Source organism: Sabethes cyaneus, chromosome 3 (genome assembly GCF_943734655.1).
Source record: "Sabethes cyaneus chromosome 3, idSabCyanKW18_F2, whole genome shotgun sequence".
NCBI lineage: Eukaryota > Metazoa > Arthropoda > Insecta > Diptera > Culicidae > Sabethes > Sabethes cyaneus.
Genome location: NC_071355.1, coordinates 135059342 through 135086206, shown reverse-complemented (window position 1 = coordinate 135086206; position 26865 = coordinate 135059342). Strand labels below are relative to the sequence as shown.

Below are 26865 nucleotides of genomic sequence, written 5' to 3'. Positions count from 1 at the left end.
TCCTTTCATCCAAAATTCAAACGCCTGCTTGAACTTTATCCAGTTAGCGTAGAGACTTCCCGCTGTTTGCAATGGCGGCGGTGGTGGTAGAGCGAGCGGCATGATTGTTGCCGCTGGTTGCTGCAGTTCCGGAATAACTACCGGAGATCCGGAAGCACCTTTTACTTTCGGCTTCACCATTATATAGTCCCACTAACACAATATCCGTTGATCGACGATCTGCTAATTTTCCAGGCTTTCTTATCGGTCACACTATATGTAGTCCAGGAGAACACGTGCTTTGCTACAGCGCCATGTGATATCTCTTGTAATGATGTTTACTGCTGTGTGGTCCAGGTCCAAAGAGGACGATTCTATTGTTTATTCAGTATTTATAGGTTACAATCATGTCTTAGTAGTAGTAGGTTTGTATACAATGATATATCAAATTTATATTCAATTAATTGCTATTGTTTCTCATATTCACCACTCGTCTAATAATTTTAACCCTTAAATGTCCACAACTGTTTGTATATACCACACAACTGCACTACGAATACAAACGCGTACCACCGGCGAAACACGTATGAATTTCGAACCGCAAATTGTACTTGAAATAACACTTATTCCGCGAAACTTCTAACTGGACCACATAACCTGTGAGGACAGATGTATGTTACGAAGTGGAATCACAGAAAACAGACTACCAGGTAATTGACAAAAAGTGTGTAAAAGGTTTTTATGTAATCTACGAGTAATCCTTCAATAGAGCACCCCTCGAGCAGTAAGTGGCAAACTAAATCTTGATGTCGCTGCCATCGCTGCTATGTAACTCCAGCACAAAGAAATATTGATAAAGGTACATGGATATTTTTTGATGAGTTTGGCAAACTATTTCTGGAGGGCGCCACCGACAAACTTTACACACAAAAAATCAATTACTTCCTTCGAGCCTGTTAATCTGTTCTCTGTGGTGGAATCACGTAATCCAGAGGAATAAGCAATGAAATTAAACAGGAATAATCGGACCAAAATATCAAACGCGCGGCGTCGTTGCGAAAACGTTTAATCGGTTTGTTTTAACTGTAATGATGACAATGTACATATAGTGATAAGGTGCGGTATTACCCACACGGTAGAATCGAGGGGTACACCGTTGTATAAACTAACAAAATTCACTCAATAAATCGTCACAAAAAGATAAAAACTTCGGAGCAGCGAAAACAAACAACTGTCTCACTCGACTATCGGTTCACAATTGCCTAGTGTGACTAGTTTAAACCTCTAAACTGGTCTAAATTTAAGTCAAATTTTATGCCAATTTCAAATTTAATGTTGTCTAATTTCAAGCCCAAGTTTAAGCAAAATTTCATGCAATGTCCTATTATTTTATGAGGCTCGCACGGACGGTGATGGCAACGAACTAGAAGCACAGAGAACAGACTACCAGGTAATTGACAAAAAGTGTGTAAAAGGTTTTTATGTAATCTACGAGTAATCCTTCAATAGAGCACCCCTCGAGCAGTAAGTGGCAAACTAAATCTTGATGTCGCTGCCATCGCTGCTATGTAACTCCAGCACAAAGAAATATTGATAAAGGTACATGGATATTTTTTGATGCGTTTGGCAAACTATTTCTGGAGGGCGCTACCGACAGATTTTACACACAAAAAATCGATTACTTCCTTCGAGCCTGTTAATCTGTTCTCTGTGCTAGAAGTGGTAGATGAGTTCGCGTATTTGGGATCGCTGGTGACCGCAGACAACAACACTGCACTGGTAGAAAGATTCAGCGGCGCATTCAAGTGGGAAATCGGGTCTACTTTGCGCAAAATACTACGATTAAGAATCATACGCAGCCGTATGAAGCTAACAATGTACAAAACGCTTATTGGACCGGTAATTCATTTTTGATTTGAAACTGTGAAGCTGCCTCCAGAGGATGTACGCTTTCTTGCTGTGCTCGAGCGAAGGGGCTACTGACGATAGATGGCGGCTTCTAAAACATCGGAGAAATCAGCTACGAGTGACCCAAGATCAAGTTAAATGGAGACGATGGTACGGCTCTCTGCTGCTGACGCTGACGACGAAATAATAACAAATATTTTACGTTGACGATGTAGTCTGCCATTTGTTATTTTTTGCATGGTTACTAAAAACATTTGTTTTGCGTTGCTGTTTATGATGAACGATGAACTAGCAGCTCCAGCGAAAAGTGAACTAAATGAATATTTGTGAAGGGACGGTGAGTGAATTGCTTACGTCCCTTCTGGTACGTGGAAAAATCGTTCGCGTGTTGTCTGTATACCCAGGTAACCGCTAAGCACTGAATTAAGCTTGAAAGCTGCTCTATATTTGCAAGTTACATGCAGCCAGATATAATTCAGCATTGTCAAAGCATAGCAGCTTTAAAATGGCATTCTCAATGCTGAATTAAAATTTACTTGAAGCACTATGAAAAGGTGATTAGATGCTCTAGGCAAGCTTTATTGCCGTTACCGGCATCAAAAGAGATTTTGAACACTGCTCACACTTGCAGGAAATCTCCTTGCGAACGTACGTGTGATAACAGAAAAAATGCTTCCCTCTCTTTTTATCTTACGCAAAATCCTGCACCGCCGATTGAATAAACATCAACACAAATCTATAGGGCATATGCATACGGATAATATGCAAGAAATATTTCTATACATGTATGCCATCACATAAAAAGAAAATAAAAGGTAGGTAATTCTCCCAAAGCGCAACTTATGGAAGAAATGTGAAAAACAAAATCTTTCCCTCCATTCCGCCTTGATAAGCAAATCAAACATCCGAGTTGAGAATTTCGGTAATTTAAGTAGAGCTATTGGCAGCTGACTCGCAACTACCGTTTACAGATCAACTGGTAAAGGCGTTGCCCACTCCTCCACTCCAAGCCACGTAATCGACAGATTGGCTGGCGGTTCAACCCAACAAACATTTTTGTTTAAGAGCAGCTTATTCAACTATTGTATAACTAAAACCAATGGAACAAGCACTTGATAAGCTGCCATACAACAAAAATGTTACTTGGGAATTCTGACCAAAAAAGAAAATAACAAAAAAGCAATCTTGAAACGTCAACCAAGTACGCCATATAAGCATTACAGAGAGGGAAGATAAAAAAAGGAAGTACAATATATTTTTCGCATTTTTTTTGACGTTTTACCGTTACGCAACAGGCGTTACGTTCTATGACATTTGTAAATCTTCAAGCACTAATGTTGCTGGATATTTGGCCAAAACCGGCTTTCTAGCAGCATTTATAGGCATATTGAACTATGCTGCACGATATGGTGTGCACCAGAGGCTAATAAAAAGCTAGATTTCTGCTTCTTTAAGTGCTCACTGGTTACTTGGGTAGTTTGTGATCATACTCTCGTCGAGGTTTTTGAACTGGACAAAAATACGCTGCGACAGGGCCTTGACCTGGCCCGCCTCGCCCAGGGACTGTTCAACCAGTTCCCTGTATTTCGAGCTCTGGACCGTCCGGTCCTTTTTAAGCCCAAAGAGCATATCCCCGGCCTGGGTTCGGCTGGTCTTCATCACGTTCGCCCCCAGTTCCTGAAACTTGGGGTCCCATCTCACCTTGCGGAATAGATCAGCATATGACAGTTGCCCTACTAGCACGGTTGTTACAAAGTTGTTTTAATAGCCGAAATATGACTAATTTCAGTCGTAATTCGGTTGCTACAACTAAATCAACCTAAAGTGTGCTACTTGGGTGGCCTGTCAGCTTCACTACTAAGGTGTCGCTCTTATGGGCCCGTCTCGACTTTGGCTTTGCAGCCGCAGCGAATCGGTTCGCTGGTTTAATTGTTGTAAACAAATAAATTTTGACAAAAGTGACATTTTTATAATTTGTGAGTAAATAAAATGTGGCAATAAATATGTGACTGGATAAACGTTTTTCTAAATTTAATAAAAAACAGACATTAGATCTTCGAAATAATTTTTTTTGTGACGATCTGCGCGAAAATTTTATTTTTGTGCATTTCCAATTATGAGTGTACCACGTGTTATTCAAAGCGGCGTTTTTGTTTCAGTGTTTGAGAAATTTGACAACTGCGGGATTGCTTCTTCTTTTTCGTTCAAAATCGCCTGATGTGATGAGAATTCTCGCGTCACTTTTGATTTCGTCCAATGTAACAATAATTCCACCATATTGAGAAAAACGAGATCGAAGTTCTTCGAATTGAACTTTAAATTGTTTCAAAATGAAATAATTTTCAGTCATTCACTCAACGTGGTTGATGAAAAATAACATTCAATATTTAACGGAGATTTTAAAAATCTAATTAAAACTAAGCAGTTTTGGTTTATTATGGAAAAAGTTACATTGGACTGTTTACCATCTCATGCTGTACTTTGGACGTTTTTATTTTTCCAGGCTATTGCACATAAATTAAGCGAGATCACCGTAAAATACGTGCGTTGCCGTGCTACGTTATTTTCGAGGCTATTTTTTAATACTAGGCCGCTTGTTTCACTTAACATGCATAAATAATGCGAAAAAAAACTTTCACTTGCTAAACGTCCAATGTACAGATTGGGTTTGTTTCGATTTTTTTTGCACTTTGGACATCAGATGAGAACGACCGAAGTAACAGTCAGTCATCCGTAATTCGAATGTGCACATTGGACATTTGTCGACTAACATTTGAAAGGGGCGTATAAGCCAACTGTCAAACAGAACGAGTGAGAGTTCATTTTCCTATGCTGCTCCAGCAAAAAATAACTCTCACTCGTTCTGTTTGACAGTTGGCTTATCCGCCCCTTTCAAATGTTGGTCGACATTTTGATAATGCTAATTTTTTAACCTCAAAATAATTCTATTTGGGCAGGTGTTTTTGTATAACATAGAGTTTAAAAAGAGCAATAATTTGTTGTGATAAACCGGATTTGTTTACATTTGTTACATTGGACGAAATGAAAAGTGACGCGAGAATTTTTCTCTGAAGTCTGAACTGAACTGACAATACTTCATAGTCATTTTGATAAGTGCAAATCTAAGATCTCAGATTCTCAGGTGCAAATATGCTTACTAAAGAGTATCGAATATGCATGCCATTAACCGTTGAAGAGGTATATAGTAACCATATAATATAATATCAATTTTAGAATTGGTAATCTTCAGGAAATAATTGCAGTACAAAATTGGTCAGCTGTACATGATTGCGCGACATAGCCTTGAGCAATCAGAAGCGGGGAATGGTATAGAAGTTGTAGAAAACAAACAGTGTTATAATTGTGAACATGGAGTGGGACAATATACAGAAAAAAGGATTCATCTGTCAAGGTAATGCTTTGCATTAGTCCGTTTATCATGCTCATCAAAAAACAAAAATTTTCGTTTCATCTTTACATACATATTTTTGTTCTTTATCAGGAAGCGAGTTTATAAGCTAACACCGCTGTTCTATATTTCGAACGAAGTTTCCGCCAGCAAAATCAAATGGGCAAAACAAGTCGATCGAAATAAAGATTCGTTCGAAATACAGAATAGGGGTGTAAACTGTAAACTCGTGTAATGCCATCATGTTTACTTTAGTAATGGGCGATGTCACATCGATAAATCGAAACATCGATGTTCCAGCATCGATTTTCCGATGTTTCGATTTGATGTGAGCTTACAGGAAAATCGGTCACATCGATGTTAGTTTTTCGATTCACATCGATGTCCCGATAAAATTAATCCGTTGAAATCAGGACAACTCAGATTGGCGCAATTAACGCAGTTGACTGCGTTGCTGTTTCTATAGTTTTTTGTGCTAAAATCCTGCATTTTTTTTTGTAGAAGTATGAATATTTTTCTAAATTCTATCGGAACTTCGCATATGTGCGAACCGACAGACCGGACTATTAAGGAGAATGGCGACCAGGTACAAGATCATACCGTCACTTTGTTTTATTTTTTGCAACAATATATTCATTTTTCTCAATATCAGCCAAAAAATAAGGGTTTGTCAGCATATCAGTAGACACTCAAAAAAGTCGGAATAATGCTGAATACAGTACCGCCCCGCTAATCCGACAAATTTATAGCCGGATTAGCGAATTTTAACTCGATAATCCGACAGTCAAACTGACGTCAGCGTGAGTTTGAAATGTGGTTTTGTTTACATCCATACGTAAACAACTCCGGAAATTTTTGAAAATATTTGTCGTAAGTACGCAATAACTATGTTTTATACTCGGTAATACTCAATTTCGTCAACAAAATACTTTAAAATTCTTAGTTAGTGTCGAAATAAGCGCAAGCACATCAGTCTATTGAGAATAGCAATGAAAATATTATAGCCATGGCAAAAGTGAACGTAGTTAGAAGCAGCACCATGTACCATTTCCATTTAGTTAGAAAGAGTGCCATTCTGACTTTAACGGAGACGCCAAACGAAGGTAGTGTTCGATTGAAAGAAGTCAAGTACAATACGTTTTAATTCGGAATTTTCCGGATTAGCGAGATCCGGACTATCGAGTCGTCGGATTAGCGGGGGGATACTGTAATTAGGAGCATCGGCCGTACCGTTTCCTTCATTTGCCAACATCGAACATCGATTCAATTAACATCGATGTCTCACACTCGATTTAATCGATGTGCCGAGGTTTTTGAGTCTATTGACATCGATTCACAAACATCGATTATTTTTGTTTCGATGCCCAATAGTAGTTTACTTGCTAACTGGCTAGCTAGCTGGGGCTCACCGCTCACGCCCCAGCCCCACGCTGAAGTCATATGCCTTTGCGGTAGAAATAAATAGCAATAACAAATTCCAAACACTAGGATCCAGTGTTGCCACATATTTTACGCGCATTCCCTTACTGGACACGACGCTTGAAACCAGGGGCTTGCGCAAAGTAAATTGATATATACCAGGTATGTGACCATCGAGGGTTGCATTAGTGTGTGTAGAAAGAAGAAGAAATAGTTCTGAAATATGGTGGAACTTGCATGAAAATTAAAACTAAATTAATTGTAATTAATGAATGCAGCTATATTATTCCAGAGAAATATTTGAAAATTTACAATGAAATGTAAGGAATATATTTTTAAGTATTTTGCACTTGTAGCCTTCTTTATTATGCGTAAAAAATTTGAGAACATGGGTGACTAACTATTTCGATGTGCAATTGAAAAATGAATTAACGTTTCTAATACTTCACGATCAATACGGTATACGGTTGCTTAAATTAAAACACGTTCCATCTAACATTTTGCTTGCATGATGCTCTTGAATATCTGCCTTTGATGTCTTCTTTTAAAAAATAGTTTTATTCGAATAGATGCTTGTGCTACTGCTTGAAAATCCTTAAGTTGAAGTCACTGTTCCAAGATGATACCTTTTTATCATAAATTTACCCGTCTCAACACTACGTAGAAAACCATAAAAAGTAATCTTAGATTGCTACAAAACGGTCTTAGAAGATAATTAACACTTTAAAAGCTTACCAGAAATCAGACGAAAGATATCGCGGGCGGATAACAATGTTGCTCATGCTGCTTATTGAACAATCATGTCCGAGCGTTTAAAAAAAAATCTTTTTTGTTTTACTACTTGTAGGAAAGCGATATAACGACATTTCTTTGAGACAGCTTGATACCGTTTTGACGAAAAAATTTCCGCTTGCAATTTGGAATGTTGAATTTCATTGTATTCATGAAAATACATACTAGAAATAATGTTCTAAGCATAAACATAAAAACTGTGAGAAAAAAAATAGACAAATCTTGCGTATCCAACGATTTTTTTTAAAAATTAACTAATTTTCCATACAAAATGCTCGAAATCTCAGAACTAGTGTAGATGTGTTAGTGCAAAGTGTATATGACAGCTCGCATTGTCATATACCTGGTATATATCAATTTACTTTGGTAAAAAGGGTCGTTTTTAGCTTTTGACAGATAAAATGTCAAATTGTGTCATCATCGCTGTTTCATTATTGGAACCAATTGAGCAAAGTAAATAAACCTAGGAATTACCGTTCTATCAGAAGAAACGGAATGAAATGCAGCATAAAATGAATTTGTATTTTCAACGCCGGTTTGCCGAAATTTCATAGTGAATAAAGCGTAGTTTATCCTTCATTATCCAAACAAGCAATAACAAAGCTATAACGTTCGTATTCGAAAACGTATTCGTATTCGAAGTGCTTTTGTATGATTAACACGAAGTCACGATTAAGGTTGCGACAGAAACGCAATGAGCCTGTGTTGCCAGTTATGGCGATAAAACATTACGAACTGTGTTGCCAATTTAGTCATTTTGAAGTAGGACTACTTCTTTGATTTCTATATTGGGGTGCACTTTAGAAAAACGAAAAGGGAACATGTAACGAAAAGTGGTTATGGTTTGCATGCTTATAACTCAGTCATCCGTCAACAGATTCTAGAGATATTGGTATCAATCGATTGGAAAATTTTCAAAAAATCCATAACAATACAATAGATTCCATGTTTCCCAAACAGACGTTTAATAATTGAGAAAATATTAGACTATATTCATTATTTCATTATTTTCATGTTTTTGCCTTCCCACGCCAATGCTTCCCTAGCACAGATGACAGAAATATATACGAAATGAGCTATGGGTTAAGCTGACCTTTGATTGTATTTAATTTACGCTCTATAGAATCCGCTCGAAAATTGTTGAGCTTCAGCGGGTGCTGCTTGCTCGGAATAAGGCATCGAAGACATTCAAATTCACCAAGCAAGACGCCAAAAACCGAAGAAGTAACCGACTCGCCCGCCAGCGAACGATATGGTTTTTGCTGCTATCAATACCCAGTAAAATCAATGGATCCTCGCTGCAAGCCGTTAGAAGTAAATCGCCGCTAGCCACAATTGTGACGTTCCAAGGTTGGACACATTTGTGAAAAAGGTTTTGAAATTAGCTGTCGAAAAGCTGGTCCAAACAAAAAGAATAGGCGCTTCTGATTTGTTCAAGGTTGATAAAACGGACGAAAACAATTTATCTTTGCTAACTGCTGCAAAGGCGGCCCCGATTAAAACTGTACTACTGGAGTAAATATGCGGGTGCCCCCGAACAAAAATCTACTAAGCCAATGAAAACCGTAGCGAAGGCACCGAAAGCCCCAGTCAAAGGAAGTCGTTCCAGCGGAGAAGGTGCCCGAAAAAAACTGCTGCCTAGATGTAAATTTCCTTGATTTGCATTACTACTATCTGGTCTTTTAAGAACTACTGATTAAAAGTATACGAAGCAGTTAAATTGATTTTTCTCACATTTTAAAGTGATGTTGGCAGTTTAGTATGAGCGTTCGAAGTATGAGCCCGTCAGATATTACATGTTTAAACTGTATTAAGACAAACCTTCCGAAGAATATTTCTGAACAAATTTGTTCATATACCTACACATGCAAAATAATACGAATTTAAGATTCTTTCTAAAAGCATGAAACGAGTAAGCCACATTATCTGGCAAAAGAAAACTGCGCCACTTCGTAATTCGAGACTAAGCGTTTAGTGAGAAAATCGAATTGCATCTTCATTTACATTTATATATTAGGCCCTAAAAAGGGCTAATTGTTGTATGGTTACAGAAGCCTGACCAAGTACATTTACTATAGGCCGGTATACTTTGGTACCTTCCGAGACGGCGCGCTTGGCAAACTCACCCGGCACAACCACACACAACTGTGAGTGCACGTCTGCCATGCCCGTTGCCGTGCCATCCCTGTCGGCAATAAATGAAAGAAAATAGCGTTGCTCTCCTAGTGGCGTGGCTTCTTCTTTTTTTTCCTATCGCGCTTTGCGGCCTTTCCACTGGTTTTCGGTGGCATGAAGACGATGCTTCATATTAGGTTGCTCTGCAGAAACTGGTAGCTCTTTATTAAGGAAGCACCGGACACCGGTTTTGTTCAAACAATGTACGGAGTACGGTTTCGTTGTACCGCCTTTCTTTCGTGTCTATGATTCTCTGCCCTACGTTGATCCGCCTTTGTTACAACTTGCTGCCGTTTGCTCTGGTATATAATCAGAAGTAAGCCGGCGAACGGCATCATTTTCGCATTGGCATCGGTACGGTACAGAGCACTAGAGCAGACAGCAGAGAGTTGCGGTTATATCTCCCTCACTGGACTCGGCAAACAGCAGCAGCAGCAGCAGCAGCAGCGGCAGTAGCAGCAGCAGCAGCAGCAGCAGCGGCAGCAGCAGCAGCAGCGGATCATTGTTTGGTGTAGAGTGCTCCGAACGCGTTGGTACAGGAGCATCGATCTATTATCAGCTGTATTAGAATATTTGGTTGCGGAAGCGGAAGAGCTTGAATCAATGGAAAATGCTCTGTTCGGTAACCATTGTCACCATTGCCCTGGGAGGTGTTGTTTCAAACATTCAAGCCATTCTGCTGGCCGGATTTTCAACCACATAATTTACCACAACCCGTCCTTTTTAGGACGAAGGAATTTGTTTATGAAGAGATGAAAATTTTCTGTATACTAAATTTCTTTAATTAAATTTCCAAATGTCGCTGATTCTTTAAATCATGAAGAATTTCTTCTGATTTGATCTATAAAACGTTAAATATGTGGTGACTCACCATGCGGTCTTCTAACTCATGACGTTGCTTTAATTTTATTTTTGCTAAAAATTTTTGCCTTCTCACGCCAGTGCTTCCCTAACACGGATGACAGGAATATATAGGAGAAGAGCTATGGATTAAATTCCCTTTGAATCAAAGGGATCAAATTTTGATTGTATTTAATTTACGCTCTATAGAATCCGCTCGAAAATCGTTGAGCTTCAGCTGCTTCCCCGAAATAAGGCAACGAAGACATCCAAATTCACTAAGCGAGACGCCAATAAACCGAAGAGTCAACGGATCCTCGTTGCAAGCCGTCTAGAAGTATATCGCCGCCAGCTACAATTGTGACGTTTCAAGGTTGGACACATTCGTAAAAAAGGCTTTAAAATTAGTTTTCAACAAGAGAAAGCTGGTCCAAGCAAAGAACTGGCGCTTCCGGTTCGTTCGCCTACCAAACTTGCTAGCGAGAAGCAAGATTACTAAGTCAATAAAGACCATAGCAAAGACTTCGAAAACTCCAAAGCCAAAAGAAGTTGTTTTAACGGAGAATGCGGTTCGAAAAAAGCTGCTGCCAAGCAGTAAATTTCTTCGATTTGTAATATTAAGAGTTGGTAGAAAACAATCAGTTCTTTTAAGAACTACTGAATAAGTATATGAAGCAGTTGAATTGATTTTGTGAACAGCATCATTTTCACGTTGTTTGGGTTACAAATAATAATGAGAGTTACGATTTTATCTCCTTTTCCGGACACGGCAAAGGTGGTAAAACTCGGCAGCAGCCGGTTATTGTTTGGTGTGGAGTGTAAATTACGCCGACCGTGTTGGATTCGAAACATCGATCTATTATTGTCAATTGCAAGGAAAATTGTCCAATCAATAAGTGTGCAATCGCTCATAAAAGTGCTATTTTAGCTTAAATCGTTTCGGTTTCTTCGGCGCACTTATTGCTTGGAAGATAACGAAAAAGTGCGCCGAAGATACCGAAACGATTTAATACAAAATAGCACTTTTATGAGCGATATCGCACTTTGGATGGTACAATTTTACTTGCAATTGACAATAAGCTGCTATAATAGAATATTAAATAAGCTAGAAAACCCAAATTTTGGTCGCGGAAGCAGAACGGCTTAAATTGGTGGGAAATGCTCTGTCCGGTGTTACGATTGGGAGACGAATTGCTCTACATTCGTAGTCCTACTTCAAGCCTGCGCCCGTGCCACTAGGCATGGACCCTTATACTTTTTTTACCTTTGGAACGTTTGAAACCAAGCCCCTGGCAGACAACCATGTTCTCGCCGCCAACATCTCGTGTGTGCGAAAATGAGATAGCAATTCAGCACTGCGTTTCACTCAACTGCCAGCAGTCTGATTCGGGCCCGCTGTCAAATTTTGAGCCCCGGACATGCTGTCGCTGACGTTTACTGCAGCTCGATATAGAGATGTCGATGGGGTGTTTGAAACAGTACCTGAACTCCCCTCGGAATCCATCGATCAAGTAAATGCGCAATATTCATCTGTACTGGAAGGAGCAAAAATCTTTTTCGTCTGTAAATAGTGTGCTTTGCAGCTGTACCTGGGTTAATCCAGATTATTTTCTTTCATGCTAATGTATATGACGAAACAAAACAGCAACATTGCAGTTGTCAGTCTTTCTCTTTCTTACTCACAGCATTCGCATTGTCGCACTTTTTGTGCCAGTCGCACCCGCACTTTTAGACTGCGGTGTCCAGTAAGGTGCAAAATGCGGGATACTTATTCTTCCAAACATCTGTACCATTAAAAATATTTATTGACCATTGGAGTAAAAACTACCGCCGTGGTGCTACCTGCTGCGATTGTGTATGGTGATAAAGGGCCCTGTTCTCACAGTCACCTCACCTAAATTTTTTGGGTGAGCACAATTTGCGATTCGCACAGTCACCTATAGAGCTTTCTGGCGGCTCAAGCACCCACACTAGCGAACACGAAATACGCGACGCGTGTATATTAGAGTGTCCCAAAATAGCACTATGTCAGAAAACCCGGGGGCTCACCCCTCAAATGATAGCTTAGGGTGTCGCAACAAAACTTTTATATGACGTCAACATTGGTTGCCGCGATTTAGGGGTCGCACATGAGTTTTATGAAAAAATGGTATTTTTCAGGAGTTAATTCAGAAAAATATTTTTAGAAACGTTAAAGTAGGTGAAAAACCTGAATTAATCCACCTAGCGGCGTGACCTAGCCTTTCTACTGCCACAATAATCATTGTTTAATTTCTCAGAAACATCTGAACAGAACAGAAAAATAATGTTAACACAAAAGATAATTTTTGCAGACTTGAATGAATATATATATAGAAAATTAGAAATTAACCCTCTAACGGGTCTACAGGCGGCCTTAACTTTCGGGCTTCAAAGCCACATACGAAACTTGTTTTGAATTGATAAAAAACAAGAAAAACAAAAAGTTATTTATATCCTTTAATTCTACTACTGTGTTTTATTGATAAATACGAATTTCGGTCTTGACGTGTGACCTTCATCAGTATCTAACTAACTTAGACTGTTTTGTTTTGAATTGACAATATGAAATATGTGTTCATAGCAGATGTTTTGATATTTTGATATTAATACCATGCGTTCAAAAGTTAGCATCTTTGTAAAACAAGAATTCAGAAAAATTATTATTATACTTCACTTTTGAAGAAATAGGATATCTGCAACAAAATGATTAATCTGAAAATTACTATTTACTACTAATTACTATTAGTTTGTTTGGCTTCAATTTTGCAACATATCTGAATTAGAAAAAATAACTGATTAGAGCATTAGACATGAAAAAGAGAAATTTCTTAGCTGGTGCTCCTTCAGATAATTATTTTTGCATAAAAATCAAAACTTGAGCCTCTTTTGAATGTACTTTCATGAAAAGATAGTCATTAGCCTGATCGCATCGTTTTTACAATGTTAGAGGGTTAGGAAAACAAGAAGAAGTCGAAAAATAGTGCAAAAGCTGCGCCATAAACATGCTTGAGAATGAAAAATATGATCGACATGATTTCCAGCGCTTGTCATTTTGGATTTATTTATTAAAACATGATACATGACATAAGACATCTGTCCTTTAAAATGTCACTAACGAAAACAAATCTTACAAAATTACTACCGTGCACCGTTTACTTCCTATTTTTCAAATAACATTTCTAATCTCTAATATCTAATGATTGAAAAGAGTATCTATTGATGCGCAAAATTTGTTTGAAATTTGTATAAATTTATTTGGAAAAATCAACTCACTAGTATTTTTAATCCTGTACACCACGTTACCTACATGCTTAAATTAACTGCTTTTTTTCGCTTTTTGCTTTTCTTGTACAATTGTGAGTAACAGCAAGTGAAGAAAATGACAATTGAAATCTGAAATCAAAGAAAGAAAAAACTTTTCGATTGAATCCCACTATTTAATATTCATTTGCAACAGATACATAGTTCGCCTAAGACGTGCAGGCTTCATCAGTGTCTTATTTCAAAGCGTATACGTATCTGTCGCGAATGAATATTAAATAGTGGGATTTAGTCGGTAAAAGTTTTTTCTTTTCTTTAATTTCAGAGTTCGTATTCCACTAAGAGGCTTCAAAAACTTCAGACAGTTGACATGTTTCTCACTTTTCTTGAATTTCAATGCAAATTAGAAAATTGCAAATTGTCATCACAAACACACGTACATACACACGTACATACATACATACATACATACATACATACATACATACATACATACATACATACATACATACATACATACATACATACATACATACTTACTTACTTACTTACATACATACATACATACATACATACATACATACATACATACATACATACATACATACATACATACATACATACATACATACATACTTACATACATACATATATACATACATTGAATACAATCAACATTTGATTGATATGTTTTAACGGTTTAATATACGGTGCTCAAGTGTTAAAGTTTGAATAACTTTTGAATGAACCGTCCGATTTTAAATAACTCGGTTTCGTTTGATAGATCTCAGCAGTAATTTTCAAATAATAATAAAATGCGTGATGTTTTACATTGAATTGATGTTTATATGTTTCAAAAATATGTATTAAATACTATTTTTTCACATTTCTTTATGTAACTTTCAAACTACAAGGCCAATCGTCATGAAATTTGGAAGTTAAGGGTTTGCAAGACTCCTCTTTCATATGCAATCAATTTTGTTCAAATCGGTTAAGGGACCTGTGAGATAATGAAGTCCCATATTTTTCGTATTTTTATACATAACTTTTGAACTAAAAGTCCGATCAAAATGAAATTCAATTGCAACCTATGGGACACCTAGACCTTTCATTTGACACTAAGAACATTAAAATCGGTCCAGCCATCTCCGAGAAAAGTGAGTGAGATTGAAAGCGTTACATACCCACACACACACACATACACACGCACACACACACACACACACATACATACACACACACAGAAAATGCTCAGTTTTCGAAACTGAGTCGAATGGTATATGATATTCGGCCCACAGGACCTTCTTTCCATTTCCGGTTTTCCAAGTGATTTCTATACCTTTATACTATATATTTATATAGTAGAAAGGCAAAAAGGTCAATCATTGGGATCTGATACATTTATAAAAAGTATAAGGGTCCATGCCTAGTGGCACGGGCGCAGGCTTGAAGTAGGACTACGAATGTAGCGCAATTCGTCTCCCAATGCTAAAGCCGGTGATTTTTGTATGAATTTCATATATAGATGCTCAAGTTGCGCATTAAAGAATTGTGTTCTTACATGTGAGAAATTCATAATTTCAACTCTTCAGCTAATTTATATGGTGGACCTGAAAAGGTCCGTTCATTAATCTCTAATTCTCAAATTTCTGACTCGTAGTGTCCATTGTCAACTTTCGTCCTTCAGATGGGCTTAGTGATGTCCGTTAATCGTTCGATTAATTCAACTAATCGAATAACACAAGGAATATTCGAACAATTTTTAATCACCTTTGCCGCGTCCGGATCCGGACAGGGAGATAAATTATTATTATTTGTAACCCAAACAACGCGAAAATGATGCCGTTCGGAAAACCAATCAACTGCTTCATATACTTATTCAGTAGTTCTTAAAAGAACTGATTGTTTTCTACCAGCTGTTAATAATACAAATCGAAGAAATTTACTGCTTGGCAGCAGCTTTTTTCGGACCGCATTCTCCGTTAGAACTTCTTTTGGCTTTGGAGTTTTCGAAGCCTTTGCTATGGTCTTTATTGACTTAGTAATCTAGTTTGGTAGGCGAACGAACCGGAAGCGCCAGTTCTTTGTTTGGACCAGCTTTCTCTTGTTGAAAACTAACTTCAAAGCCTTTTTCACGAATGCGTCCAACCTTGAAACGTCACAATTGTAGCTGGCGGCGATATACTTCTAGACGGCTTGCAACGAAGATCCGTTGACTCTTCGGTTTATTGGCGTCTCGCTTAGTGAATTTGGATGTCTTCGTTGCCTTATTCCGGGGAAGTAGCAACAGCTGAAGCTCAACGATTTTCGAGCGGATTCTATAGAGCGTAAATTAAATACAATCAAACTTTGATTCAAAGGGAATTTAATCCACAGCTCTTCTCCTATATATTTCTGTCATCCGTGTTAGGGAAGCATTGGCGTGGGAAGGCAAAAATAAGATTAAAGCAACGTCATGAGTTAGAAGACCGCATGGTGAGTCACCACATATTTATCGTTTTACCTTTGTTATACTATAACAAAGGTTTAAAAATTGGTCGAAAAACACGAAATTGATCCGAGGCCCGGAGGGCCAAGTCACATATACCAATCGATAGGGTTCGACGATTTGAGCAATGTGTGTGTGTGTGTGTGTGTGTGTGTATGTATGTAATGATTTTTTCTATCGCCTGTTTCTCAAAGATGGCTGAACCGAATCGTTCGCTATTACTTTTGTTTGAAAGGTGTTACTGTCTAGTAGATCACTATTGAGTTGTTTCGTGATACGACGTTTCGTTCAAAAGTTATAAGCAAAAATGTGAAAAATACGTGACACGGGTTTCTCTAGAACTACATGACCGATTTCAACGATCTTAGTATCAAATGAAAGCCCTTATTAAAGCTAAATTATTCAGAAATTTTTAATTGAAAACAAACAAGTAGTTTAAAAGTTATGCTTAAAAAACCGGTTTTGACAAGGAAATAATTATCGCCTGTTTCTTAGAGATGGCCAAACCGATTTATGCGCTATTAGTCTCATTTGAAAGATAATATATGCTAATTGATCACTATTGAATGGTTTTTTGATTGGATGTTTAATTTGAAAGTTATGAGCAACCGTATACACCACACCAAAATTAACAATAATTTATAATGATTTTAACCAAGATAATTTACCTCATTTGAAATATTTTAATATCAAACGAGAGGTTTTGACAATACGAATATATATGCAAAATTTCATAAGAATTGGTTGTACCGGTCAAAAGATATTACCCCTCGAACACTCGCGCCAACTTTTGCAACACAGTTACTCGCGCGCACTATAATCCCAAACCAAAGAAAACGTGCGCACTAGAGGTTTGACTGGGAAAACTTGGTTTTAGGTTTATCGAACCTTTAGAATAGTTTCTTGAAATTAAAAGCTCTATCGTCTGGTGGAATCTAAATTTTGATTAATCCCCCTAAAAGTGAAATAAAAAAAAATATTTTTCTTCAGTTTCAATATAACACATTGATGTGCTCTGCAAAGTTATAGAGCATATTATTACAAGAAATTTTGCTAGAGACAGTAACCTTCCATCTCTGCAGCTAAGATAGAAAAATCTTATTTATTGTATATGAATTTGTAAACTCAGTTTTTATATTTTTGCTCTTTTTGTAATTGTTGTATGACTTTTTCTTGTACTACAAAATTGTACAAATGATAAAAATAAACAACTTTGCTGAATATAGTATACCTCTATGTTTGCTTGTTTAGGAACTGTAGAACTTTGATTATAAAAAATACCTTAATTTTGATTACGAATTACTCGACTACCAGCAGACGGATACATTTTAAACATTTTACATTGGCTAGTTTTGCTGCATACAGACACCATTTTTCCATATGAAGAAACGAAAGAAAATTCCACTTGGGGTCAATTGCGGTACACCTCGCATGCTGATTGTTTCGTTTCTGTGATGACGGTTTATGCTGATCTATTTTTCCAACAATTTAAATTATTAATGCATTGAATAATTATGACATTTTGCTCAGAATAAGTTTATTGAAGAATATTCGTTAGTTAAACAACGATTTGTAACTTTATAACAATATGGCGTTGAAAAACCTACACGTGTTGTACAAAATACAACAGCGTGAGTAACCGAAGGTTAATAAAAATTGATTAAAATTATTCAAGTAAACTCTATTGATGTGAATCAAATAGAATGGCATTACAGGAAATTATGCATAGTTCAAAAACCTATAAACTAGACCTTTACTAGGCAATGTATATGTTAAAGAATAAGATTTCCTCTTACAACTTACTTTTATTTGCACTTACTCAAATTAATAACAACTTACTTATCCTTACTCAGGAATTACATGAAAATAGGATCTATCAAAATTTAAAAGTGTTCCTATTTTGTTCAAAATTTGTAAATTTATTCAATTTTCAAAAATTTTATGTAAACCAACGCATTACGCAACGTTAACCAATAGATGAATTATGTTCCGAAAACGTATCGATTTCTATCTCAAATACCAAGTAAGACCGTATAACAAAGGTTCCTTTCACCACTAGGTGGATTAAATCGGGTTTTATAGATCAAATCAGAAGAAATTCTTCATGATTTAAAGAATCAGCGACATTTGGAAATTTAAGTAAAGAAATTTAGTATGCAGAAAATTTTCATCTCTTCATAAACAAATTCGTTCGTCCTAAAAAGGACGTGTTGTGGTAAATTATGTGGTTGAAAATCCGGCCAGCAGAATGGCTTGAATGTTTGAAACAACACCTCCCAGGGCAATGGTGACAATGGTTACCGGACAGAGCATTTTCCATTGATTCAAGCTCTTCCGCTCCCGCAACCAAATATTTTAATATAGCTGATAATAGATCGATGCTCCGGTACCAACACGTTCAGCGCACTCTACACCAAACAATGATCCGCTACTGCTGCTGCCGCTGCGCTGCGTTTTACCAGTTTGCCGAGTCCAGTGAGGGAAATCGCAACTCTCTGCTGTCTGTTCTGCTTCTGCACCGTACCAATGCCAATGCAAAAATGATGCCGTTCGCCGACTTACTTCTGATTATATACCAGAGCAAATGGCAGCAAGTTGTAACAAAGGCGGATCAACGTAGGGCAGAGAATCATAGACACGAAAGAAAGGCGGTACACCGAAACCGTACTCCGTACATTGTTTGAACACAGGGATGGCACGGCAACGAGCATGGCAGACGTGCACTCACAGTTGTGTTTGTCTTAATACAGTTTAAACATGTAATTTCTGACGGGCTCATACTTCGAACGCTCATACTAAACGGCTAACATCACTTTAAAATGTGAGAAAAATCAATTTAACTGCTTCGTATACTTTTTATTCAGTAGTTCTTAAAAGAACTGATTGTTTTCTACCAGATATTAGTAATGCAAATCAAGGAAATTTACATCTAGGCAACAGTTTTTTTCGGGCACCATCTCCGCTGAAACGACTTCCTTTGACTGGGGCTTTTGGTGCCTTTGCTACGGTTTTCATTAGCTTAGTAGATTTTTGTTCGGAGGCACCCGCATATTTACTCCAGTAGTACAGCTTTAATCGGAGCCGCCTTTGCAGCAGTTAGCAAAGATATTGTTTTCGTCCGTTTTATCAACCTTGAACAAATCGGAAGCGCCTGTTCTTTTTGTTTGGACCAGCTTTTCGACAGCTAATTTCAAAACCTTTTTCACGAATGTGTCCAACCTTGGAACGTCACAATTGTGGCTAGCGGCGATTTACTTCTAACGGCTTGCAGCGAGGATCCATTGATTTTACTGCCCAAGCAGCACTTGCAACATCTTCCTTGTTGTTATTAAGTCTTGTTTAAATTGCAAAAAACTTCACCGGTTACAGTATTGAAACACGCAACAAATAAGCAACTTCATGTTATTAATACGTTGGATACAGGTTACCCAATACTTATACTGGCTGTCACAAATATATTAGTCTATATCTAGTAACATGAAACTTCATCGCAACATCGTGTTATTATAATGTCATTGCTAAGCAATAATGTCACATGATGTCGCATCATGTTGATTACGGCATATTTTTACATAAAATGTAACCAAACAAATACAATCAACGTAACGTCATATTCCGCCATATTTTTATGAAAAAATATTTTTCAACGAAGAAATGTTTTTATTTTAACAATATCCACAAACATTCATCAGAAATCCATGGCATTTACTAGAATATTATTTGATTACAGTATCTACTTCGATTTTGCACCGCATTTTTCCATCGTAAACGAATTCTTAATCTGGCTGGTTTAATACTTTAAAATTGAAAATTAACAAATTAATAACGTTCACGAGGCGCGTCAAATAATACAAAGCAGAATTATATTTTGCACGATAAATTTTGAATGGCATGAAGATTAGCTCATAATAGGCCCAAAAACTAAAGTTTTGGTTCGCATTAAGGATATTAATATAAATAATTTTCGTCTTGGAGACCAGAGAGGAAATTTGTTTCCCGGTTCCCGCTAAACCATAATTCGCGATTACAAAGTTGCTCATAATTGTTTGGTTTTTGTGCGAGGAAAAAAGAGAAGAAAGTATTTTTGCTTTTGTTTTCACGCAAGTTTTGGCAACGCGACATATAGGATTTCGTGTGAATGTGAACAGACTCAAAATCTCTTTTAGTATCGTAGTCGCGAATACTTGCTTTTATTTAGATAACACGCATTGGTTTTTGTGCGAGAAAAAAAGAGAAGGAAGTATTTTTGTTTTTCTTTTCGCGCAAGTTTTGATAACGCGGCATAGGATTTCATGGGAGTGCGAACAGGCTTAAAATCTTTTTTAGCATCGTAGTCGCGAATGGATAGATAATGCGCATTGATGTTTCATAAAACATCTGTGTAACAATTGGTTGCATATAGGCTCTACCTCTTGCGCTTTTTCAATCACATAACAGTTCGATAAAGGTAACTGATGCGAACTTTTACCATACTTGAATGTTTCAATTATAGTTGCGTAACCCTTCATACAACAAATGGTGCTGCTTGGGTGGGTATTGATAGCAGCAAAAACCATATCGTTCGCTGGCGGGCGAGTCGGTGGCTTCTTCGGATTGTTGGCGTCTTGCTTGGTGAATTTGTCTTCGATGCCTTATTCCGAGCAAGCAACACCCACTGAAGCTCAACAATTTTCGAGCGGATTCTATAGAGCGTAAATTAAATACAATCAAAACCCATAGCTCATCTCGTATATATTTCTGTCATCTGTGCTAGGGAAGCATTGGCGTGGGAAGGCAAAAACATGAAAATAATGAAATAATGAATATACGTCTAATATTTTCTCAATTATTAAAGGTCTGTTTGGAAAACATGGAATCTATTGTATTGTTATGGATTTTTTGAAAAATTTCCAATCGATTGATACCAATATCTCTAGAATCTGTTGACGGATGACTGAGTGATAAGCGTGCAAACCATAACCACTTTTCGTTACATGTTCCCTTTTCGTTTTTCTAAAGTGCACCCCAATATAGAAATCAAAGAAGTAGTCCTACTTCAAAAAGTTATGGTGGCGTGCCTGGGGTCATATTTGGTTACAAAAACTTATTGAATTCGGCAAAAATTTAAAATTTTCGAAATCTATACCTATAAAGAAGGATTTCTGTCTGTCTGTCTGTCTGTCTGTCTGTCCTGTGTTCCTTATAGAATCAAAAACTACTAAACCAATCGGCGTGAAAATTTGCATGTAGAGGTTTTTGGGGCCAGGAAAGGTTTTAGTGATGGTTAGAGACCCCTCCCCCCACTAAGAGGGGGGGCTCCCATACAAATGAAACACAAATTTCTGCATAACTCGAGAACTAATCAAGCAAATAGAACCAAATTTGGCATGTGGGTGTTTTCGGTAACAAGAATTTATTCTAGGGTAATTTGAGACCCCTCCCCTCTTTATAAGGGGAATTATAACTCCTCTCCCCTTTAAGAGGGGGGGTTTCCATACAAATTTCCTCATAACTCGAGAACTAATCAAGCAAATGGAACCAAATTTGGCATGTGAAAGTTTTCGAGGGCAAGAAAATATTCTATGTTGAATTAGGACCCCTCCTCACTTCAAGAGGGGGGGCTCCTGTACAAATGAAATACCAATTTCCTCATAACTCGAGAGCTAATCAAGCAAATGGAACCAAATTTGGCATGTGTGTGTTTTTGGAGACAAAATTTTTTTTATGATGAATTGGGACCCCTCCCCACTTTAAGAGGGGGGGGGCTCCTATACAAACGAAATACAAATTTCCTTATAACTCGAGAGCTAATCCAGCAAATGGAACCAAATTTGGCATGTAGGTGTTTTTGGAGGCAAGAATTTTTTCTATGATGAATAAGAACCTCTCCCCACTTTAGGAGGGGGGGCTCCTATACAAATGAAATACAAATTTCCTCATAACTCGAGAACTAATCAAGCAAATAGAACCAAATTTGGCATGTGGGTGTTTTCGGTGACAAGAATTTATTCTATGGTAAATGGAGACCCCTCCCTCTTTATAAGGGGAATTGTAACTCCTCTCCCCTTTAAGAGGGGGGGCTTCCATACAAATTTCCTCATAACTAGAGAACTAATCAAGCAAATGGAACCAAATTTGGCATGTGAAGGTTTTCGAGGGCAGGAAAATTTTCTACGGTGAATTAGGACCCCTCCCCACTCTAAGAGGGGGGGCTCCTGTACAAATAAAATACAAATTTCCTCCTAACTCGAGAACTAATCAAGCAAATAGAACAACATTTGGCATGTGGGTGTTTTTTTTGGTGACAAGAATTTATTCTATGGTGAATTGAGACCCCTCCCCTCTTTATAAGAGGAATTATAACTCCTCTCCCCCTTAAGAGGGGGGGCTTCCATACAAATTTCCTCATAACTCGAGAACTAATCAAGCAAATAGAACCAAATTTGGCATGTGGGTGTTTTCGGTGACAAGAATTTATTCTATGGTAAATTGAGACCCCTCCCTCTTTATAAGGGGAATTGTAACTCCTCTCCCCTTTAAGAGGGGGGGCTTCCATACAAATTTCCTCATAACTCGAGAACTAATCCAGCAAATGGAACCAAATTTGGCATGTAGGTGTTTTTGGAGGCAAGATTTTTTTCTATGATGAATAAGAACCTCTCCCCACTTTAGGAGGGGGGGCTCCTATACAAATGAAATACAAATTTCCTCATAACTCGAGAACTAATCAAGCAAATGGAACCAAATTTGGCATGTGAAGGTTTTCGAGAGCAAGAAAATTTTCTATGGTGAATTAGGACCCCTCCCCACTTTAAGAGGAGGGGCTCCTGTACAAATGAAATACAAATTTCCTCATAACTCGAGAACTAATCAAGCGAATTGAACCAAATTTGGCATATGTGTGTTTTTGGAGACAATTTTTTTTTCAATGATGAATTGGGACCCCTCCCCACTTTAGGAGGGGGGGTCCTATACAAACGAAATACAAATTTCCTCATAACTCGAGAACTAATCCAGCAAATGGAACCAAATTTGGCGTGTAGGTGTTTTTGGAGGCAAGAATTTTTTCTGTGATGAATTAGGACCTCTTCCCACATTAGGAGGGGGGGCTCCAATACAAATGAAATACAAATTTCGCCATAACTCGAGAACTAATCAAGCAAATAGAACCAAATTCGGCATGTGGAGGTTTTTGGAGGCAAAAATATTTTCTACGGTGAATTAGGATCCTTCCACACTTCAAGAGGGGGGGCTTCTACACAAATGAAATACAAATTTCCTCATAATTCGAGAACTAATCAAGCAAATGGAACCATATTTGGCATGTGGGTGTTTTTGGAGGCAACCATTTTTCCCATTATGAATTAGGACTTCTTACCTTTTTACGAGGGGGGGGGGCTCCCATTCAAACGAAATACAAATTTGCTCATAACTTTAGAACTAATCAAGCAAATGGAACCAAATTTGGCATGTGAGAGTTTTAGATGGCAGAATTTTTTTTCTGTGGTGTATTACGACCCCTTTCCCTTTTAAGAGGGTGGGCTCCCATACAAATGAAATACAAATTTCCTTATAATTTGAGTACTAATCAAGCAAATGGAACCAAATTTAGCACGTAGGAGATTTTTGAGTCTTGAATTTATTTTATGATAGTTAGAGACCTCTCACCCCTGTGGTAGGGGGATATGGACTCTCATACAAATAAAACAGAAATTTTTGCGAAACTCAAAAACTAATCCAACTCGAGAAATTCGAGACTCTTCCATAAAACATTAATCAATAACAAGACCACAAAAACTATCTATAGTAACACTAGATCATTCAGGACGAGCCGGTCGCGAGTGTTGCCGGTGACCCGCCGTCGGAAGCGCCGCCCACTGGGGGGCTTGCAAAACTCGAGATAGTGACAAAGATCATCCGAGATTCATGATTTATGTATAACACAGGTTAATTTGTGGCAATACGAAGTTTGTCGGGTCAGCTAGTTTCATTTAAATAAACGTTAAAACAGGGTATCGAACAGTATCTCAGAGTAACGTACGTATACTTTATAGATGGGAAATTTTATGACGAACAACTTTGCCGAAGAAAGTATGGACGTACCTTCAAATCTCGCTGAGGTATTCACGTTTTTCTGAAGGCGGAACCAAACATATTTTCGCAATTTTCAAATTTTAGTAGTTCCACGTGAAAAAGGTAAATGATAAAACTTGAAGTATGTCTTCTAAACGTTACCTACGTGTTGGATAGGAAGAAATATGCACCTTCCATAGAATTTGGCACCATTTAGGCTCAAGAATCACTTTAAAAAAGGGCGTATTTATTTTATAAGGTACTATGTTTGAAAAATCGGATCTCCCGAAACTAGGGTTGCTCCAAAATGATGCCTAAGCGTGAGTTGTAGAAAATTGATTTTTCAACCTGAAAAAATAAACACTGAAATTTTTTTTGACCCTTTTTGTACTATCAGTAGATGGTAGAATCAGCAAGGTGTATTCAGACAAATATTAATTCTAGTAATCTTTATTCTAGTTGCTAACATGGTAATATAACGCGGATAACATATGAAAACGGCACGATTATAATAAAAATATAAAATAGCTAAACTAATTTTAAACTTATTTTTTAAATATCTTAAATACGGCTGCATTTAGAAGCTAATTATTATTTTGAACACGTGTTGTCAAGCACATATGAAGTAGTTCTTCAAATTCAAATTACATATATGTATAACGAGAAATATAAGAATAATAATAAGAAATATAATAATAATCTTAGGTTACAAAATATTCATAAAAGTCGTTGTTCTACAAAATCCTTTGATAAATGTTGCACCATTTCAGAAAAAGTCTCAAAATGTATCAAATCACCACTATTTTTCCAAAAAAAAAATCGAGGTTACCATTTCCTGTATATTTAAATTTTACATCTTTTCCTGACTTTGGAGCATAGTGAATTTTTTTTCAGTGTTTATTTTTTCATGTTTAAAACTCAATTTTGAAAAACTCACGCTTAGGCTTCATTATGGAGCAAACCTAGTTTCAGGAGATACAATTTCTCAAACATAGTACCTATTAAAATAAATACGCCTTTTTAGAAGTGATTCTTGAGCCTAAATGGTGCCAAATTTTTTGGAAGGTGCATGTTTCCTCTTATCAAAAATGTAAGTGACGTTTAGCGTAAATAGTTCAAGTTTTTTCATTTACCTTTTTCACCTGAAACTGCTAAAATTTGAATATTACAGAAATGTGTTTTGTTTCGCCTTCAGAAAATGGTGAATGTCTCAGCGGGATTTAAAGATACATCCTTACTTTCTTCGGCAAAGTTGTTCGTCATAAAATTTACCATCTATACAGTATAGCTACGTTGCTCTAAGACACTGTTCGATACCGTGTTTTGACGTTTATTTAAATGAAAGTACGAAAATTTTGAATTTTTCCCGAATTCAATAAATTTTTGTAACCAAATATGACTCCAGACATGCCACCATAACTTTTTTTATGAATGTATGAGATCCCAATGATTGTGAAAAAAATAGTTAGGTACTTTGTTTCATCTATTATAACATTTCTAAAAATATTTTTTTGAATTAACTCCTAAAAAATGTGATTTTTTTATAAAACTCAAATGTGCGACCCCTAAATCGCGGCAACCAATGTTGACGTCATATAAAAGTTTTGTTGTGACACCCTAAGCTATCATTTGAGGGGTGAGCCCCCGGGTTTTCTGACATAGTGCTATTTTGGGACACTCTAGTGTATATACAGTCAACCAAAAAAGTATTCGGACAGCAGCGCATAAAATTTTCTTTTAGAAATTTTGCACAGTATTTTTGCAAAGAATGGTAACACATATTTTTTAAAACAATGTTTAACTAAAGCATATTTAGATGCACAACAAAAATTCGGGGAAAAGCTTTCCGTTTTGAAGATAGGCTACATATAGTTTGAATTCCTCAAAAATGCAGCCAAAAAAGTATTCGGACAGTTAACTATTAGTTGAAACAAATGTCCTTTCTCGCTCAACTGCTACCTTGTAGGACCATTTACATTCTTGATGACCTGTTTTAATCTGTTTGGGATAAAATTAACAATTTTTCAAATATCCCTCTGTGAATTGCTGACCATTTTTTTACAAGAGCTCGGTTTAAGTCATTGTGATAAGAAATCGAATGATTTCTCATTTAGAAATGAGATTATCTAAAAAGATGTTCAAAAGGGTTCAAATCTAGACTGAATGCTGATGTTTCGATAGCTCTAGGACAATTATATGGTGCCTACCGCTTACAATTATTGACAGTATGTTTAGATTCAACATCCCGGTACAATATGTATGTACCACACAATTACAATTTTGCTTTAATTTCACCTAAAATTATTCAGATAGTTGAGTTTACATTTAGTTCTATCCAAAAATATATATCTTTGGTGCCTCGGAGCTTTCCAAGCACCCCAACAAGGTATGACATCAACAACCCTTATGCAAGAATAACTAAAAGAGAAGGGTTACAAGCGAAAAATCACTCGTCAGCAAGTAAACGAGCAATGCGGTTAGTGTCATACCTTGTTGGGATGCTTGGAAAGCTCCGAGGTAG

At 37.2% G+C, this 26865-nt stretch overlaps 1 protein-coding gene across 1 annotated transcript in view; it reads left to right on the top strand.

The window, feature by feature from the left end:
* Positions 1-4973: 4973 nt before the first annotated feature.
* Positions 4974-26865, top strand: part of LOC128742015 (cytoplasmic phosphatidylinositol transfer protein 1) — a 38227-nt gene continuing 16335 nt past the window's right edge. The window contains exons 1-2 of the mRNA XM_053838190.1: positions 4974-5085; positions 5151-5299. Of these exons, the coding sequence (XP_053694165.1) occupies positions 5038-5085; positions 5151-5299 (197 nt within the window). The 5' untranslated portion in view covers positions 4974-5037. The remainder of the gene's footprint in view (positions 5086-5150; positions 5300-26865) is intronic.